General features: G+C 34.0%; 1 protein-coding gene and 1 pseudogene across 1 annotated transcript; one reads left to right on the top strand and one right to left on the bottom strand.

The window, feature by feature from the left end:
• The first annotated feature begins 6,346 nt into the window (after positions 1–6,346).
• On the top strand, positions 6,347–11,051 carry LOC110662890 (peptidyl serine alpha-galactosyltransferase-like; annotated as a pseudogene).
• A 1,847-nt stretch (positions 11,052–12,898) lies between these two features.
• On the bottom strand, positions 12,899–18,117 carry LOC110662892 (DEAD-box ATP-dependent RNA helicase 17). The gene is made up of 10 exons (XM_021822044.2): positions 17,846–18,117; positions 17,680–17,752; positions 17,420–17,529; positions 16,684–16,827; positions 15,897–16,005; positions 15,453–15,811; positions 15,298–15,371; positions 14,356–14,660; positions 13,956–14,202; positions 12,899–13,612 (listed from the first exon to the last, which is right to left on the bottom strand). The coding sequence occupies exons 1-10, from the start codon at positions 17,973–17,975 to the stop codon at positions 13,361–13,363; spliced, it is 1,803 nt and encodes a 600-aa protein (XP_021677736.1). The 5' UTR covers positions 17,976–18,117; the 3' UTR covers positions 12,899–13,360.
• Positions 18,118–19,418: the final 1,301 nt, after the last annotated feature.

The following is a 19,418-nucleotide window of genomic DNA, read 5'->3' as shown; positions in this document are numbered from 1 at the left end:
ATGATAACATATGATTATAGGTTCATTTAATGTAAACCTTATTACTGATTGGGTGGCCATGACATGCTATACTAGGTGTTAACCATGGTCTATGAGGTGCATAAAATGATTTAGAGAAATCATTTATGGTAAGAAAGAGTTCTGATGATATTAAGAGTTGATATCATGTCTCATTGCCAATTAGTGATGAGCCTAGTAAGTCACACATAAACAAAAGTAATCACCAAATTAAATATGATTTAATTAATTAATTAAAGAGTTTAATTGATTAATTAAATAGGTTTAGTTTGCAATTAGATTGCAAAGTCCTTAGCATGACTTGAAACCAAATCTAGGTTATTGGATGTATAGTATGAGTTAAATTTATATTTAAAGTGTTTAAATATGAATTTAATTAATAGAGATTAATTAATTAATTTATATTAGATATAAATTGATTAGAAGAAGAGAAATAATTATTTTGGGTTAAGAACTCAAAATTAAGACACAGGAGCATTTTAGTCATTTCACAGGGTGACATGTGGCACCATGAGATGGTGACACATGGTACTACATATAAGCTTGCCAAATGTCTTTTAATCATGTAAAATGATTAAAATTAAGATTAAATATAGGTTTGACACTTGGCACAATGTGATTGGGTCAATTAAACCTAGAGCCAATCAGAAGGTGACATGTGGCAAGGGTTTTAAGTGGTGACCTAGCTATATAAGTGTAAGGATGAAAGAACAAAATACAACCAGCTACTGCCTCCCTTTGTGCCGCCACCCTTGAGGCTGCCATTCTCTCTTCTTCTTCAGCTCTCATCAATTCAAAGAGATTAGCCATCAATCTCTTGAATTAAAAATACTAGAAATTGTTTCTAGTGTTCTGTTTACATATCTAATCTTTCAAAAGGCAAAACTTGATTTTCTAATTCATAGAAAAAGCTTTAGAAGCTATTCAAGGGCTGCCATAGGTGATCTTGGTGTGGACAAGCTAGAGGGACAACATCTGGTGTCCTAAAGACGCATCCCAAAGGTGCCAAACACACTGCAGTGCATCAAGAGGTTAGTGCACTTGTTCTTGATCTAATCTAGGGTTCTAAAATTAATCTGATTAATTCTAAAATCTTAAATGGCAAATACAGATCCAAAGACATATTAAAAGATTTTTAATATGTTGTTTATCATTGAAATCAAATAGATAAAAATGAATCTTACATGATGCATGCGACCCTAGGTGAAAAATTTTTGAATTCAATGATATAAACTTGTGTTTTTCATGCTTCCGCTCCTTCAATGCCTAGCAGTAGCAGCCATGCCTATGTTTTTGGACCTTACCTGGCGAGGAGGAATGAAAGCGCCATGTTTCCCCAGCTGCAATTGACCAATAAAAAGTTGCCAGGTCAGATACTATGGATTTCATTTTGACCAACATTTTTTAATATATTTTGTTTTTTCAAAAGATTATATATATATAGATATATATATATATATATATATATATATATATATATATATATATATCTATATATATATATATATATATCTATATATATATATATATATCTATATATATATATATATATCTCAAGCAAAACGGTGTCGTTTCTATTGTACCTGTTAGGTTAGCCGTCAAGTTCTGCGACAAAAATAGTTCTGGCCTTCCACAATCATCTTCATTCTTCAATACAGATATTAGATATATGCACTGAACTTAAAAAAAAAAAAATTAATTCATTGCCCATAGTATCACGATCAATCGTTGTTTAATAAACTTTGCTGTCATCACTGGACAATAGGCACTTCCTGGTTACCTCCACTGCCTAATCATATTATAGTAACCTATTAAGTGGAAGATTAAGATTTTCAGTGTTTTGCTTTTGCAATTTATCTGCAATAAATGATATTTAGATATTTGATATCAACCCATTTCGAATCAGGCCTTGAACTTGAGCTGTGATGGCTAAATTCACAGTTTTGATCTGGTTTTTGTTGGGGTTATGTATTGATGTTGTGTCGGGTGTGGAAACGGGTCAGGAGGCACCGTTCAGGATCCATACTCTGTTCTCTATGGAATGCTAGAATTACTTTGATTGGCAAACTCTATCACTGTGGGGCTCATGCATAGCTTCAAGAAGGCTGGACAACCCGGGCCCATTACCCGACTTATGGGCTGTACAGAGGATGAGAAGAAGAAGTATAAAAGGTTGCATTTGGCTCTAATTGTTGAGGTGCCCTCCATGAGCAAACAGCCGAGAACTGGAGACTACTGAGTTTGTTTTTCTTTTATTGCTTACTATGAACTATTGAAGTTGTCGAGTAATCATCATGTTTTGACTCTCAAATGGGGTGTTTTCCTTACTTTATGGCTTGTTTTCAGATATTAATGGTTATTTTATTGTTCACATTAATATTCAATTGCTTCTTTGGTTATTCAAATGTACTTCCTGTTTATTCAAACATTCTATGAATCAGTGCTTGATTGCTGCATTAAACGGTGAGTTTCTAGTTGTAGTTGGCACTAAAAGTTGGTTCAGCTTGTTAGTGTTGCTCTCATAAAATGCTATTGCCTATGCTAATTTGATCATGTGGAGCAAAACATATACTCAACTCAACTAATCTTTTATACCAAAAATTTATTGGGATCGGTTATATGGATTCATTTTCTCCATTCTAAACGATTTTGGGCTAAATTCTCGGAAATGTATAATGCTTCTAAGTCATGTTGTACTATTCTCCTTCAAATCAGTTTAGGTCTACCCCTTTTCTATCCTCTAACTCAATAACTCAATGTATTCTACTTGTCTAACTGGAGTCTCTGTATGTCTACGCTTCATATGACCAAACCACCTCAATCTCTCTTCTCTCAACTTATCCTCAATTGACACAACTCATATCTTTTCTCTAATACTCTCATTACGGATTTTATCTAGTCTAGTATGACCATTCATCCACCTTAACATTCTCATCTTAGACACATACGGCTTCTTCATTGCCCAACACTCACTACCACATAACATGACCGGTCGTATGGCTGTACGGTAAAATTTTCCTTTTAACTTATTGAGAATCTTGTGATCACATAAAACTTCTGTAGCACGTCTCCACTTCAATCATCCAACTTTAATTCTATGACTAACATCTTCCTCACATTCTCCATCTACTTGAAGGATTGAGCCGAGATATTTAAAGTGATTGCTTTGAGGCAATACCACTCCATCCAAACTAACTCCTTCCCTATCATCAGTTCAGCCTTTATTGAACTTGCAATGTATGTATTATATATTCTTTTTACTTAACTTAAAGCCCTTTGACTCTAGTGTACTTCTCCAAAGTTCTAGCTTCTATTGACTCCTTCTCGCGTCTCATCTATCAGAACTATATCATCCGCAAACATCATGCACCAAGAGATACTCTCTTGTATATGTTTCATTAATTCATCCAGAACTAATGCAAAAAGGTAAGAGCTCACAGCTGAACCTTAGTGTAATCCAACTGAGATAGCAAAATCTCTTGTGTCCCCTCCCACTATGCGCACAATAGTAGTTGCTCCTTCATACATATCTTTCAACACTTGTATGTACCTAATGGATACCCTCTTTTGTTCTAACATTCTCCATAAGATATCTCTTGGAATATTATCATAAGTTTTCTCCAAATCGATTGATTTTTCTTTACATCTCTATATTTCTCCATCAAGCTTCTAATGAGAAAAATCATTTTCATTGTTGAACGACCGAGCATGAAGCTAAATTGATTGGGAGAGATAGAAGTGTCATGATAGTCGATGTTCCACAACTCTCTCTTACAACTTCATGGTATGGCTCATGAGTTTAATTCCCCTATAGTTTGAGCAACTCTATATGTCTCCTTTATTTTTAAAAATAGGTACTAAAATACTCCTTCTCCATTCATCAGACATTTTCTTTAAATTTAGAATCTCATTAAACAATTTAGTTAACCATGCCACTTTCATATCTTCCAAACACTTTCACACTTCAATTGGTATTCCATCGGGTCCGTAGGCTTTACTCACTTTCATTCTCTTAAGTGCTTCTTTTACTTCTGAAGATCTAATTTTTCTAGTGTAATTCACATTCTTTTCTATTACTCTGTAGTTTACATTCACGTTATTACCACTTTGACATTATTAAAGAGATCATCAAAATAATTTATCCATCTTTCTTTAATGTCATCATCTTTCACCAATATTTTTCATTCTTTATCCTTAACGCACCTAACTTGATTGAGATCTTGACATTTCTTTTCTCTCTTCCTTGCTAATCTATAAATATCTTTCTTCCCTTCTTTAGTTTCAAGTTTCTCATATAACTTTTCAAAAGCCTGCTCTCTTGCTTAACTAACCGCCTTTTTTGTCTCTTTCTTTGATATCTTATACTATGCATAAGCCTCATTATTATCATACTTAGTTAATTTCTTATACCATTCCCTCTTTCTCTTCACTGCCTTTTATACTTTCTCATTCCACCACTATCTCTCTTTTGAGGGTAGTCCATGTTCTATAGACTCTCCAAATACTTTTCTAGCTACTTCTCAGATCTTTGATGCCATCTGTATTCATATATTATTAGCCTACACTTCCAACTTCCATGATTTGGACTTGAGAAGCTCATTTTTGAACTTCACTTGCTTTACTCCTTTGAACTCCCATCACTTTGTTCGAGCTACAATATTTCTTCTAGCCTTACTTGAATTGTTCCTAAACTTAACATTTAAGACTACTAACTGATGTTGACTTGTTAAAGCCTCTCTCGGAATAACCTTGCAATCCTTGCATAGAGCTCTATTTGTCTTCCTGGTTACGAGGAAGTCAATTCGGCTTCTATGTTGTCCACTTTGAAAGTCACTAAATGCGAATCCCTTTTTATAAAGTAGGTATTTGATAGTATTAGATCGTACGTCATGACAAAATCTAGGATGCTTTTTCCCTTCTCATTTCGGCTACCAAAATCAAAACCTCTATGAACATTCCCATAACATTGCCTATCACTTCCTACATGTCCATTTAAATCTCCACTGATGAGAACATTCTCTTCACTCAGTATGTTTTACATTAGATCATCCATATCTTCCCAAAACTTTTGTTTACTCTTACTATCTAGTCCTATTTGCGGGGCATAAGCACCAACTACATTTATTGTTTCTCCTTTTAGTACTAGCTTTACTAATATAATTCTATCTCCTACTCTTTTCACAGCTATTATGTCATCTTTCAATGTCCTGTCTATGATCATGCCCACTCCATTCTTGTATCATGAATTACCCACTTCCTAGCTTTTCTCTCCTACCCATTTAGTCTCCTAAATGCAAGCAATATTCACCCTTCTCCTTTCTAAGGTATCCACAAGTTCTATTAATTTTTCAGTAAGTGATTCAACATTCCAAGTACCAACCATGATTCTTCTTCTATCATGTTCATTCCTAATTGATCTACTTCTATGATATCTTCTATTGTTCTCTATATCTATCTTGTGTTCTGTTCCATTATCTATTATATGGGCTAACTTGTTTACTCATACCCGTTCATGATGTGGGAATCCTTGCTCATTTAACACCACATCCGAGTGCCGACATTCTATGATATCTTCTGTTGCTTTCAGTGAACCCTTATACTCTTGCATATTTCTCATTACACCTGAGCTCCGATGTAGCTCGTCGTAAATAGAGGACGTCCCAATGTTTATATCGTAAGAATCCATATCATGAGGTGTGACGAAATTTTTTTGCTGATTGTTACCTACCGTAACCCTTCTACTTTATTTGTGCTTAGGACTGGCTAAGCACAAATTACTTAGATAGAGTTTGGAACAAAACATATACTTTTCCATTTTACTTATCTTGCCTGAGAAAGCGAAATTTTATTAGGAGAAAGGTGCACAAAAAGTTTGAATGTGATATCATTTAGTTTTCCTAAATAAATGATATCATGGGCATCTCATGTTATGAAGAATGCTTATATGTGCTTAAATATAGTAGAAGTTGGATATATGGGAAAAATGAAAGAGCTAGCAGTGTCTTGAAATAATGCATCTCATAAGCTCGACACTGGAAAACATAATAGTCTCTTGGATAGAACAGCATTTTAAAAAATTAACTGCTTTGTATTCCTGGGTTGCTTTGCAAATTATCTTTGTTTAATCTCAAGTTTCATTATCTTCATTGCAATGTGCATTAAATGTTTTACCCTGTTCCCCATATTCTGTCGCCATCACAATATTGATTATGAATTAACTTATCTTATAAGGATGGAAGTCAGATGGCTGTCACAACGCTAATTTCTTCTCATTAATCGTAACAAGTTAAGTTTCTCCTTAATTTCTATGCTTTTATTTGGAGTTTCCTTAAAATGCAGAAGAAAAATGAAGTGCTATTTTTGGTTTTTTGCAGGTACCCTGTAATCAACAAACCTGCTGGAGTTGTTCACTGGCTGCAACATAGTGAAGATGCAGATAATGTCGATTGGGTGGTCATTCTAGATGCAGACATGATCATTCGAGGTCTAATTATACTTTAGGAACTCGGTGCAGAGAAAGGCAAGCCTGTCGCAGCATATTATGGGTAATTACTTCTATTTATCAATCAAAGTTGTTTTCTACTGAAATTGAGCATTCTTCCTTGATGGATTACTTAAAAAATTAGTACTAAGTTTGTTTCTCGTTATATTGAATTGGCCACTATTACTGGCTGACCTATCAATAGCATTGTGCATGCTTCTGCACTATAGTTTGGCTATACTGTTTGCATCTGACTTTCTTCTGGCGTGGAGTGAAGCACACTTTTTGAGGAACATGAATAATTCAGAATTTTTTTAATCCAGCTATTGGATGATGTATTTTTCCTTATTTCATAGAAATTTTCAGATCAGATTTTTATCTCATTGCCTATTTTTAGTGACAAATATGTCTTGCCTGTGACACTATGGATACCCCTTGTAGCAATTGTAGTTATGTAATCAATTTCTGTTCAGGTACTTGGTTGGATGTGATAATATTCTAGCTCAGTTGCACACGAGGCCCCCTGAACTATGTGACAAGGTCGAGCATTGGCACCCATGTGGCTTTCAAAGAAGGGAGAAGTACGTGCAGATAGAGCTCATTGGGCAACCAATATAACTGGGGATATCTATGGGCAAGGTTGAATTAATGAGATGCATGGCTACTCATTTGGTGCTGCAGAAGTAAGTTGGTTTGATTGTCCAAGGACAAAGTTCTGATCTCATTTTTATTCTTTCTGGACTTGAAATTTCTGTAGTTATTTATTTTCTTTTGTTTTCACATTTTCAGTTTGGACTTCAGCACAGGATTAATGACAACTTAATGATCTACCCGGGCTACACTCCACGAGAGGGTGTTCAGCCTATTCTACTTCATTATGGTTTGCCTTTTAGTTTGGGAAATTGGTCTTTCAGTAAATTGGAACACCATGAAGATGATATTGTTTATGACTGTGGTCGGCTATTTCCTGAGCCTCCTTACCCTAGAGGGGTATGTGGATCAAGATGCAAAAGTTTAGTTATATGTTCTAACAAATGAAACTATTTCTGTTCGTAAGAAAATTTCTCTGCATTTCCCAAGCATATGCTTTACCCTTTCTTCCATTGTTTTCCGAATATCAGCATCAATATGTTAAGGCTGCCTTTTGGATACATAACCAGATAATGCACTATATGTGAATTTTTTTTTTTTTTTTCATTATAAAGACTATGTTTTCTTAAGCCAAAATATCTAGGTTGCATTCATTATGTATTGATATTATATGGCTAATATTGGTGGTATTGTTGAACCTATGATCATTCATTTTGCTGGTAAAATTGATGGAATCTGATCCAAATAAAAGACGAGGACTATTTTTAAGTATAGAGTGTATGAATACTTTGAATGAAGGTCTATTATTACAGCATGCTACAAATGGATGCTCTAAACCGAAATGATCAAAATACTTGAGCTTTTTAAAGAGCAGAACTTTTGCAGAATTAACTCGGCCAAAACTTGGTATTCCTGACAGTATAAAAACTGAGGTTGCAATACAGGCATAGGTCATCAATGAACCTCAGAAAACACATCCAAAAATCCACACCATATTTTCCACAGAATGTACCACTTATTTTGATTGGCAGACTGTAGGCCTTATACATGGTTTCCACTTAAGTGGCGAGCCTGGAAACATCACACTTCTCAGTTGTGCAGATGAAGACTTAAAGCAGTATACAGGCTATGATCTGGCTCCCACCCATTATGTTCCTTCTATGAGCCAGCATCCACTAAGAGGAGATTGGTAATTTTGTTATCTTCGTATGTATCTTTTGCCTAAATTAGTTAGCAATGCTGGTCATTTTAGGTTAATTCCAGAACTTACATGTCACCATTTTGGTTCTTTTCATAATGTAGGTTAAGTGGAAATTATTGGGTGCACCCAGAATACTAAATTTCAGTGTCCCTTACGCACAAATAAATGTAGATCCATCCACAAATTGTGGGACATGGGTCCCACATCTATGTCAGTAAAGTAGCACATGCTCCCAGTGTATTGTATAATTTGTTGTAGAAACCTTAATGTCCCTGCCCTTCATTTGATTGTTAATGTCATATGCTGTTTTACACAAAATGTTGAGTATTTAGTCTTTGAAGGTAACCATTCTAGGAATTTTAGTTGAAAATCACTGGTAACGAATGCGATTTTTTTTTTTTTTTTATGGAAATGATTAACAAACCAAAAAAGATTAGTCCTGCCCAAGCAGGGTTTTAGGGGGGGAAAATCTAGGATTAGTCTTTTGGCATTTCCTGCTGTAGTGGTTGTCCTGAAATGTTGAACCAGTCATTACTTAAATGTCTGTCTGAGATTATGTTGTTGCACCAGCCGATATAGTCCTCCTCCCTTAACCTAACTATTGTGTTAAATCCAAAAGATTAAAAGAGATTTCATGGAATATAATTTTAAATATGGCCTTTATTTTATGTCAGGTATCCAGCAATTAATAAACCAGCTGCTGTCCTTCATTGGCTTAATCATACAAATATTGATGCCGAGTTCATAGTTATTCTTGATGCTAACATGGTCATGAGAGGTCCAATTACACCATGGGAGTTCAAAGCAGCATGTGGCCATCCAGTTTCAACACCGTATGAGTAAGACAAAGGCTTCTATTCCCTTCAATTTGAGTATAGGGAGGTTTATTTATGATTCTGGTTGTGGTTGCATCTCTCCCTTTCTCTCTCATTTGTAGATAGTGTTGTCCATGTGCATCTTTAGCTGCTTAAGAAATGATATTTTGACTTAAATTTTATGATTTATGGATGTCAGCTACCTTATTGGTTGCGACAATGTCCTTGCAAAACTCCATACAAGCCATCCTGAGGCTTTTGACAAGGTGGGGGGTGTAATCATCATGCATATAGAAGACCTTCGAAAATTTGCTATGCTATATTGCTATGGCTGCATAAAACTGAGAAGGTTCGAGCTGACAAAGCTCATTATGCCACAAATATCACTGGGGATATATATGAATCTGGCTGGATTAGTGAGATGTATGGTTACTCTTTTGGTGCAGCAGAGGTATGTCATTTTCCTATGAATTTCTTCTGTACATAGATTGTAATCTCGTAGTCTAGACATACCAACTGATGCAATTGTAGAGAAAAGATCCTATCTACGCGGGGAAACTTGCATATCTATACTTTTCTAGGGGAATGTGTTTCATATCCTGTCAAGGGTGCATTCTCAATATCCATCACTTCTTTTACCTTTTTTTGTGGGGTGGTGGGGTGGCGCACCCGCCTTTAGAGAATATGAACATCAATTGAATTGTTTCTTCTGTTTCCGATGGATTTATTATGCTTTAGTTCTCCTTACAAATCATAGATTCTGTTGCCTTTTATTCACTTATTCATTTTATAAACAGCTGCAACTTCGACACCTCATAAGCAGGGAGATATTGATATACCCAGGATATGTCCCTGAGTCAGGTGTCAAGTACAGAGTTTTTCACTATGGATTAGAATTTAAGGATGGGAATTGGAGCTTTGATAAGGCAAACTGGAGAGATACTGATTTGATTAACAAATGTTGGACTAAGTTTCCAGACCCACCTGATCCATCAACACTCAATTGGACTGATGAGGATATCTTAGAGAGGGACTTGCTTAGCATAGAATGTGGAAACTGGAAAGACACTGAATGAAGCACTACTCATGCATCATAAGAAGAGAAATTGCCCTGATCCTAGATCCTTATCCAACTCAAATTCAGATACTGCAAAGGAAGTTGTAAGTTCAAGGAAATTTGGCAGGATTGATGGAAGTAATGCTGTAAGAAGCAACCCTTTGTCTATAAAACATTCTCAGGAATCATCTCTGCATGCTGCAAATGATGGCCTCTTTGGTTTTTTGAGGTTCCGGGTTATTATTTTATGGGCAAATTCTGGTTTGGGTTTTGTGGCAGTCATGTTCATGGTATTCTTAGGTCGCAAAAATAAGGGAACTAAGGGGCAAAAGATAATCATATTCGGGATTCTTGGACATTAATGGCCGGGAAAGGCTTCTCCTCAACGCTGAGTCATCTTTGTAACCTTAAATTGTACAAGAACACACGCAATGATTTTTAGAGGATTGGACATTCCAAACTGTCATGAAAAGTCTCATGGCAAAGTTCAGGAGTATATGGATACAACAAACAGTGTAGTATATTTTCGCAGTCAGAAAGACGCTACCACAGAAAGTTTTAGCTGCTCTTTCTATTGCTTTAACTTTGACCTGTCCGTAGTTTTCTTTCAATGTAATAGAAGAAATTATGAAAAGCTTGAAAACATTTTCTTTCATGATCTCTAAAACTTTGCAACTAGTAACTTTTTCTGCATATTATTTCTCTTGCAGTCCTGAAAAGTTTGCCAATGAATGATGATCAGATTTGTATATTCCTGGATATCTTCTATCATTCATGTTTCTATTAGCCTTTTCATTCTATTGAATACAGTATCTTCTTGTGAGGTCTGAGGGAGGATATGCTAAAAGAATGAAAACCATGCTAGTGAGACTATCCTAGAGAGCAGAGCAAGTGCTACAAGAACCTCACATGAATTCCAATTTAAATTGTTAGTGAGACACTATGCCTAAAACAGCAAAAAAAAAAAAATTAAAATTGACAGCACCTAAACTGGAGAAACATGGAATACTTGTCTGCATTGATGGCCTTAGGAAAAAAAAAAAAAGAAAACCATGCTAGTTCATTAGTCCTTAACAAGATCAGATGGCTCCTATATTCATCACGACTATATTTGGTAACGCCTCCCAAAAGTTAAAAACTTCATTTTGAGAGCCTCCACAAATTCCCTTCCTATCATGTCCAACCTTTTTAAAAGACCAATGGCCCTCCCCCCTATCCCTTGCATTCCACACAAAATGGGAATGAACTGACCATTTAATCTGTTGCAACAGTGCACGAACCACTTGATTATAAGGCAGCTGTGGCTTTTAGGGATGTGCATCAACTGACCATTTAATCTTTTGCAACCGTGCACGAACCACTTGATTATAAGGCAGCTGTGGCTTTTAGGGATGTGCACGGGATTTTAAATCAAAATTATTTTGATACTTTGATTTAGTTTTAATTATTCACTAAGAATTAAACCTTAATTGTACTGAAATTAAATTAAGAATCAATTTTATACATATTTTTTTAATGATTTGTTTTAAATGTGTTATATATATTCAATATAATTATATATTTATATGGAATTAAGAATATATATATATATATATATATATATATATATATATATATATATATATATATAATGTTATCTTTTATTTTTTTACCTTTTTTTAATACATTTTAGTTATAAATAAATTAAATTACTTTATAATTTTTAATTATAAATATATCATTATAATATATATATATATAATTATATTTATATATTAAAGTTAAAGATTATATAATTAATAAATAATTAAAAAATATATTATATAATAACTTGTGTATTAATAATCTACTTTAAAATTCAAATGCTAATTTAAATGTGATTTTTTATGAAAAATAATTATATAAAATTGCATTAAAAATTGAAAATCGAATAATTGAGAACCAAAAATGTATTGAAATTTTGATTTAATTCTGATTTCTAAGAAAACTCAAACTAGAATGGAACCACACATCCTACTGGCTTTAGAGTTGATCCCTTTACCTCCTCAACTTCGACGTTTGGTGGCATGATCTTATTCAATCCCTTCCTAGAGGAAACTCTGATCACTTTGTCACTACAACAACCTTCTCTTACTGGAACATTTGGAAAACTAGGAATGAGTCCATTTTCAGGCACAAGTCTCCTGATCCGTGGCTTACTAACGTCAAAACCCAGCACTACTTGCAAGAGTTTAATACGAATGTCTCATGGGAATCATCCAAGTGCAAGGGTTGGGGAGCAATCATTGCTATTGCTAGGAACAAGTTAGGGCAGGTGATTGAGGGTCGTACCTTCCACTTCTGCAATCCAACTGCTGTTGGATAAGCAGTGGTTTTGAGGGAAGCTTGTCTTCTTTGCCATCATATGGAAGAACCCAAAGCCATTTTGAGGTGCTGGCACAAGTGGTTAACAGCCAAAGGCACATGGGATATTGAGGTATTGGTTTGTGATATCCATGGTAGTCTTCAACCCTTAGGAGCAACGTCTGCCTGCCATATTTAGTAGGCCTGCCAATAGGGCAACAGATTGACTAGCAAAAAGGAGAGGAAATTTCTTTGTATCCAAACTCTTGGCTCAATTTTTTTCCTAGAGTGCTGCAGTTCATTTTGTTGTCTGGTACTCACTCTTGAGCTTTTTGCAATGGAATTGCCTTTTAAAAAAAAAAAGGAAAAAAAAGAGTCGCCGGAACTTCTGAAATCAAAGGCAATGCAAAATATTGGGTGCCCTAACAAAATCTTGTGCATTCCAAACTGATGACATAGTTCTAGGAAATTAGAACTGTAATAAGCAATCCACATGTATAATCACTAGTTCTCAACACACATGTTGCTAGTATTTTATCCTAGTACAATTTCGAGTAAAAAATAATCATTAATAACATATATCCATAAGATTCATATTAGTCCATTGCAACTTGCAAATGAACCACACAAAATGCTGCAAAATTGCTCAATTCTTCTATTTCTCCATTCCAAGTTACCAAGTCACCATTTCAAAGCTGCAAATGTCCGCAAAATCTGTGTTGGTTAGCATGCCCTTAGTTTGCAACAGAGATCAGCATTTATCCGTTGTCTAATCACGTCCCATAATTAGCTTTACATGTTTTGCATTGCAACAGATATCAGCATTTATCCGTCATCTACTCACGTCCCATAATTAGCTTTCACATGTTTTGCATTCACGTTTTACCATTTATCTTCCTCTTTTTTGACTGGCCCTTTTGCTTCTGGTCCCTCTTCCTCTTATTTGATTGTTGCTTTTGGAATGATTTTCCAACCAATGATGGTTGTTGCTTCAAGGCAAAGCTTTTGGCAACATGCCCCAGGTGAAGTTTCTGCACCATAAATATTCTTTTCAGCTCTCCACGATGGGCTGTGTATGCTCGGACCCAAGAGATAAATGCATTCTGGGCCAGTTTATTCATCCTTGGCTGAGGAAAGATATGAAAAGTAACATATTAAATTGAAGCACGTAAGAAGCCAATCAGATCCATTCAAATGGAATCTAATTTATCTTGCTCAAAATATACCCTGAGATTTGATGAGCTTTTGCTAAATTTATATGAATCACTTGAAATGTCAATTTCTCAGGAAAGCATATAAATGGTCAATAAATAGGTGTCAAATGCACTGATGAAATGGATTGAAAGCTTCACTATACAACCAACTAGAAACAAAAAAAAAAAGGTCAAGTGCAGTCAAAAGCAAAGTCCCTGCTATAAGATGCAAGAAATAAGTTTCAGACTAAACAAAATCAGTATGGGAAGTTCATACCCGTGCTGAGATAAATGATTCAAGTGCCTTCTGTAGAGATACAAGCCAAGGATGTGAATCTAAAGAAACAAACTTCTTGATACGGTGCATATGTCCATTCAATGGGAAACTATCCAACACTTTGAGGATGGGATACTCTGCCAGTGACACTCCATGTTTCTCCAAATCTTCTATATAATCCACTTCAACTGGTTGTAGAAATAGCAAGGAATCCCCCTTTTCACCCAAACGAGCAGTCCTACCAACCCTGCATCATGATTATAGGTCAAATCAAGATGCAATGGACTCTCTATTCTATCTTAACAAGAATATGAGCATGCAAGTCTGAGCACATACACATATCAAGATAACAAATAGAAAACATGCAAAAGAACAACAGCAGAAATTAGTCGCCAAAAACCTGTGAACATATTCAGTAGCCTCTCCTGGAGAGTCATATTGTATAATGCATTTAACTTTTGGAAAATCCAAGCCTCTAGCAGCAACATCTGTGGACAAAAGAAGAGCTAATTTCTCAGTTTTGAAGGCTCGGAAAGTGTTTCTCCGATCTTCCTGCTTCATATTCCCATGCAACTGAAAAGTTTTGCATCTCAAGAACATCTGTGTAACCTCTGCATCTGATTGTGAATTGGCCGACAAGTGAAATTCACTCAACAACGAATAGTGAAAATCTACTGCATCACATGTTGAAAAGAACACCACAATCTGTAAATTGAGTATGTTAATATGAGTAACTTGACAAATAAAGGTAACCAAATAGTTGCATGGTAGATTGACTAACTGCCCAATAGATTAAGAGAAATAATGTCCACAATTCCAAGCATAGGGTATTCACAGAGACAAGTGGTGAAATTGGGCGATTACATTTCTAGCTACTATAAAGAATAAGGATGGGTAATTATTCCAGAGAAAACACAATGAAGTGAAGGCTAATAAAAACATAGCAGCTACTTGAGATAAAAAGGTGTGAATATAATTTTCAAGATAACTGACCCTCTGAATTCAAACAGCCATAACAGTGGCCAGACTTATAATAGTAAGTACCAACCATAACTAGTAATCCTTTCAATGCTTGAACTCATAGACCACAACAGCTTTGCAATATATTATACTGGTTGGTATCTTTGTCTATGTCAATTACGATAAACTATAATGAGGGTTTCCCATTAACTAATGGGAAAAGAACCTAATAAGATATGGGCAAAAATAATAGTGACAAAGATTGCAACTGGAAGATATATTAATATAAACAGATTCCATCTTAAAGCTGCATAGGACAAGTCAAAGGCAAATACAATAAATAAATAAGTGAAAGACTACAAATTTGAAAAGTAAACCTAACCTTTTGGGAAGCTTGTTTCTCAAAAAGATGCTTTAGAATGAAAAGAAGTACAGCAAGCCGTGAACCACAGGGCACTGCACAGAAATTTAACAAGAGATTCTCACATCAAACAAACAGCTACAAAGGTTCACAAAACAAACTCTGTCAGCATATACCTTTCACATATTTCTGAACCAACTGAATTGGAAGTTTATAATCTCCAGTTGAAGATTTTGTTACTTTCCTGGGATGTTCAAGTTCATCATCCGTATCAGATTCTATAGATTCAGCATGTTCAAGTAATGGATCTGGCTGCATCTTCTTGTCATCAAGACCGATCATAGTTGGATTTTGTAAACTAATTTTAGCAAGATGATTTACTTTTTCATTTAAGGTAGCTGATAATAGCAGATTTTGCCTCTGAACATTGGTGATGCTTGAAACTTGATTTTCCTTGCCATCTGACCCAGTTAACCTAGAGCCCAAAAGATCCAGTATTTCCTCTATTTCCTTGCCAAATCCTAATTCCAAAATTCTGTAAAGATTCTAAGCTATAATTAATAATAGCACGTGAATATTTTGCAAAAGTTAGCAACTCAAATTTTTATTGTAAAGCATACCTATCTGCTTCATCAAAGATTATCCATCGCAAATTTGTGTGCACAAATGATGATGTATTTTTTAAGTGATCCAAAAGGCGCCCAGGAGTTGCAACAAGAATAGATATACCTGAAATGACACAGAACGTTTGTTAGTACATTCAACAAAGAAAAGGCACCTATATTGATATTAATGTGAAGGAAGGATTTTCTTCCAGACCTTTAGTTTGAAGTAAAGTAAATGGCCTTGTTAAAATAAACTACATTTATGATACACATTGTTGCATAAATCAGACTGGTTGGGAAAGACAACTCTCCACTCCAATTTGATCCAAAGAGATAAAATAAAGCACTTCAATGATATTAGAGTTGTCTTCAAAGTTTTAAGGTCTTGAGTTCGAATCTTAGTCGAAGGCAAACAAAAAATTGTTTCAATCAATTTCATAATGAGTCTTCATCTTTAAAGCATTGTCCATAACAAAAAAGGAAAATCAAATGAAAATATTCCTAACGAGTTGTGTCATAAATAATTCAATACATAATCTATGCCATAATATTCAGAAAAAAAAAAAAAGGTATAAGCTGTCAAATTCAAGGAGAAAGTTAGGCACATAGCTTGTGAATTGAACCCCTTCTTTTGTCACTAAATGCCAATTTTTCATATATAATACTGCAATAACCTAAGTACTTTTTTTTGAGGTTTAGTTAAAGCAAATGCAATAGGTTACATAGTTTCAAGAAATGAAAATGTTGCAAAATGCACATCTCAAAGCCAAAGAGAAGGTAATAAAACAATAAAAGTTTCCACCTTTGCGTAGCCTGGCTTTCTCCTTTGATCTGTTTTCACCACCCATCACATAACCCGGAACAATCCAATGAAAACGGTGTAATAATTTTTGCAGAATTTCATAAACCTGTATGCACAACTCCCGCGTTGGTACAAGGACCAACGCTATCACCAACACCAACATATCAATTAAAATAAATTGAGATAAGTGATAACATATAAACAACGACATCAATGACAAAATATTAAACGAGCAGTTTCAGTGAAACCCTTTGGAACAAATCTCAACTTGCAGAAACAATGAGGCGTCAATCGACCCCCCCTTCCCTCCTTTATATTAAAACACACACACACACACACACACACACACACACACACACATAGATCCCTCATAAATTTAGTTATTGAAACCTCTTTTGATAAACATTAAAATAAATTGCTTATTTGTATGACTTGCTTGAATATAGTAGTTCCTTCTATTCCTTTCCTTTCAGTGAAAATGTTGATTAGATGGACTCAATTTCGTCCTTCTAAGTTTTTAGATGTTAAAGTCTTAATACTTGAAAATCAATTTGAAAAATTTATTTTTAATATGAATAATTTTTTTATATGTTGACCCCAAAAAATTTTTTTAGATCAACCACTTACCGACACTAAACAGAACTAAAAGGGAAATAGAAATCTAGCAGGTCTGTATTCAATCTTAAGCTCAATATAGACTTGTTCCATGGTTTCAAACTGGGAGAAAGGCACATACCAAACGTTCCTTGAGCGCGTTCAATTTTAGGACTGCAACTCTGCAAATGATGGATAATTGGGGCTAAATAGGCCACAGTTTTTCCAGTGCCAGTAGCAGCATTAACAAGTCTATGAGTTATTCAACATTAACGAGAAACAAAGGAAGCATCTATGCTAGAAGAACAATTAGCAAGAACCCAGAAGCTAAAAACTGCATAAGTTACTAAAAGAAACTGAGACACTTAATCTGTCAGATTACAAGTAGAGCAAAAAGGATACACATGGCGACCAGAGAGAACAACTGGAATAGCTTGAGCCTGTACCAGTGTTGGAGCTTCAAAGCCCATTCTTTCTGTTTGCATATATAATTAAGCTACCCAAAAGTTAGCAATCACAATTCAAAATAAATAAGTATAGAGAGAGAGAGAGAGAGAGAGAGAGAGACCTCGGAGCTCGTTGCATAGGGTGGGGTGGAGGCCGAGACTGGAGAAAGAGCAAGATGCAAATATTTCTGAATTATTGTTTGTTTCTTTTTCTTCAACACATTCGCTTTTTATCTTCTTCTTTCTATCCATGAGATTCTTCTTCTTCTTTGTTCTCTTCCCCTATAATTAATCGTCGAATCCTTCTTTGGGGTTTTGTTGCTCCACTTATTGTATTAGGGTTTATCAGGGCCCAAGGTGATGTGTTTCAGTGTTTTAAACGACACGTCGCTTTCTTGATCTCAAATGTTTTACTTTGGCCTTTTATTTTCCAATTATATGCCATACAACAACTTACACTTTTTCACTCGACAATCCTATAAAAGTATGAATAAGGGGTAAATTTGTGAATTTGCAAAAATTTCCTTAATTTTTTATTATTTATAGTATTAGAGGTTTATAATATTATAAAAAATATAATAATAAAAAAAAATATTTATTAAAAATAATAAGACACGCGAACGCAAGCAATTAATACTAATAATAAAATTACATTACTTATCTAAAAATTTTCTTCTAACCACGTAACAACAATTGAAGGGAATATTATTTTTATTTTTTTAAATGAAGAATTATTATTTAATTATTATTATTATTATTATTATTATTATTATTCACAATCTCTTGTTTTTAAAAATACATTAGTTTATTTATGTAGTTTGATTTTATCAATAGTCAGATCTGTCTCTCCATTTTTTTTTTTTCAATATATTCTTAGAAAAGTATTCCAATGAGAGAGAATATTTTATCCTATAATGCCTTGGCCAAAATCCCTCATCCCTAAAATCCTTAAAGGATATAGAGATATATAACAAGACTAAAATGGTATATTGAATTCATTTATCAATTTGGTATTTATATCATAGTTATTAAATTCAGATTGAATCAATTAATTGAATAAGTGAATCGATAAATTAATTCTTAAATTAATTTAGATTTATAAATGAACTAGATAAGAAAGTGATTCGACGTGATTCAATTAATTCAGTGATTGAATTAGTGTAACTCAGTTGATATTGCTAGTTCAATTATTTAATAATTTTTTTAATGTTGATATAAATAATTGAATTCAAAATCCCATAAAAAATTTTTAAAATCAAAATCAATTAGATTAATTTGGTAGTTATATGTTTTTTTACTTCAATATATTTATTTTTTAACATATAGTTAATATTTTATAAATAATACAAAAAGAATTATACGTTTATAATAATTTTTATGAATTAAATTACTCAAATACTTTTAAACAATATTTGAAATATTATTAAAATTTATTAAACATAACTTAATAAATGTTAAAGTTATATTTTAAATAATTAAAATTTAATTAATTTTATTTATTTATACTAATAAATATTTTATTTAATTAATTTATATATATTTAATTAATTTTTAATGACTACTTATTAAAACATTGATCCATTTACCTGGTTCTTTCGCTAGGTTAACCTTTGATTCAAGTTTAATAACACTAATTTATATGGCCTAAAAAAATTTGAAAATATCAATAAAATCATGAAAATCTAATTAAGTCTT

This window comes from Hevea brasiliensis, chromosome 18 (assembly GCF_030052815.1).
Source record: "Hevea brasiliensis isolate MT/VB/25A 57/8 chromosome 18, ASM3005281v1, whole genome shotgun sequence".
Classification (NCBI taxonomy): domain Eukaryota; kingdom Viridiplantae; phylum Streptophyta; class Magnoliopsida; order Malpighiales; family Euphorbiaceae; genus Hevea; species Hevea brasiliensis.
The sequence above is the reverse complement of the archived record's forward strand: the minus strand, read 5'-3'. Positions and strand labels throughout refer to the sequence as shown.

Excerpts from the sequence above, each read along its gene's own strand:
- LOC110662892 (XM_021822044.2), bottom strand. The coding sequence starts at position 17,975 with ATGGATAGAAAGAAGAAGATAAAAAGCGAATGTGTTGAAGAAAAAGAA. Across the intron at positions 17,530-17,679 it reads GTTCTCTCTGGTCGCCATGT|ACTTGTTAATGCTGCTACTG; the intron begins GTATCCTTTTTG and ends AATAACTCATAG. Across the intron at positions 13,613-13,955 it reads AATCATTTATCTCAGCACGG|CCAAGGATGAATAAACTGGC; the intron begins GTATGAACTTCC and ends ATCTTTCCTCAG.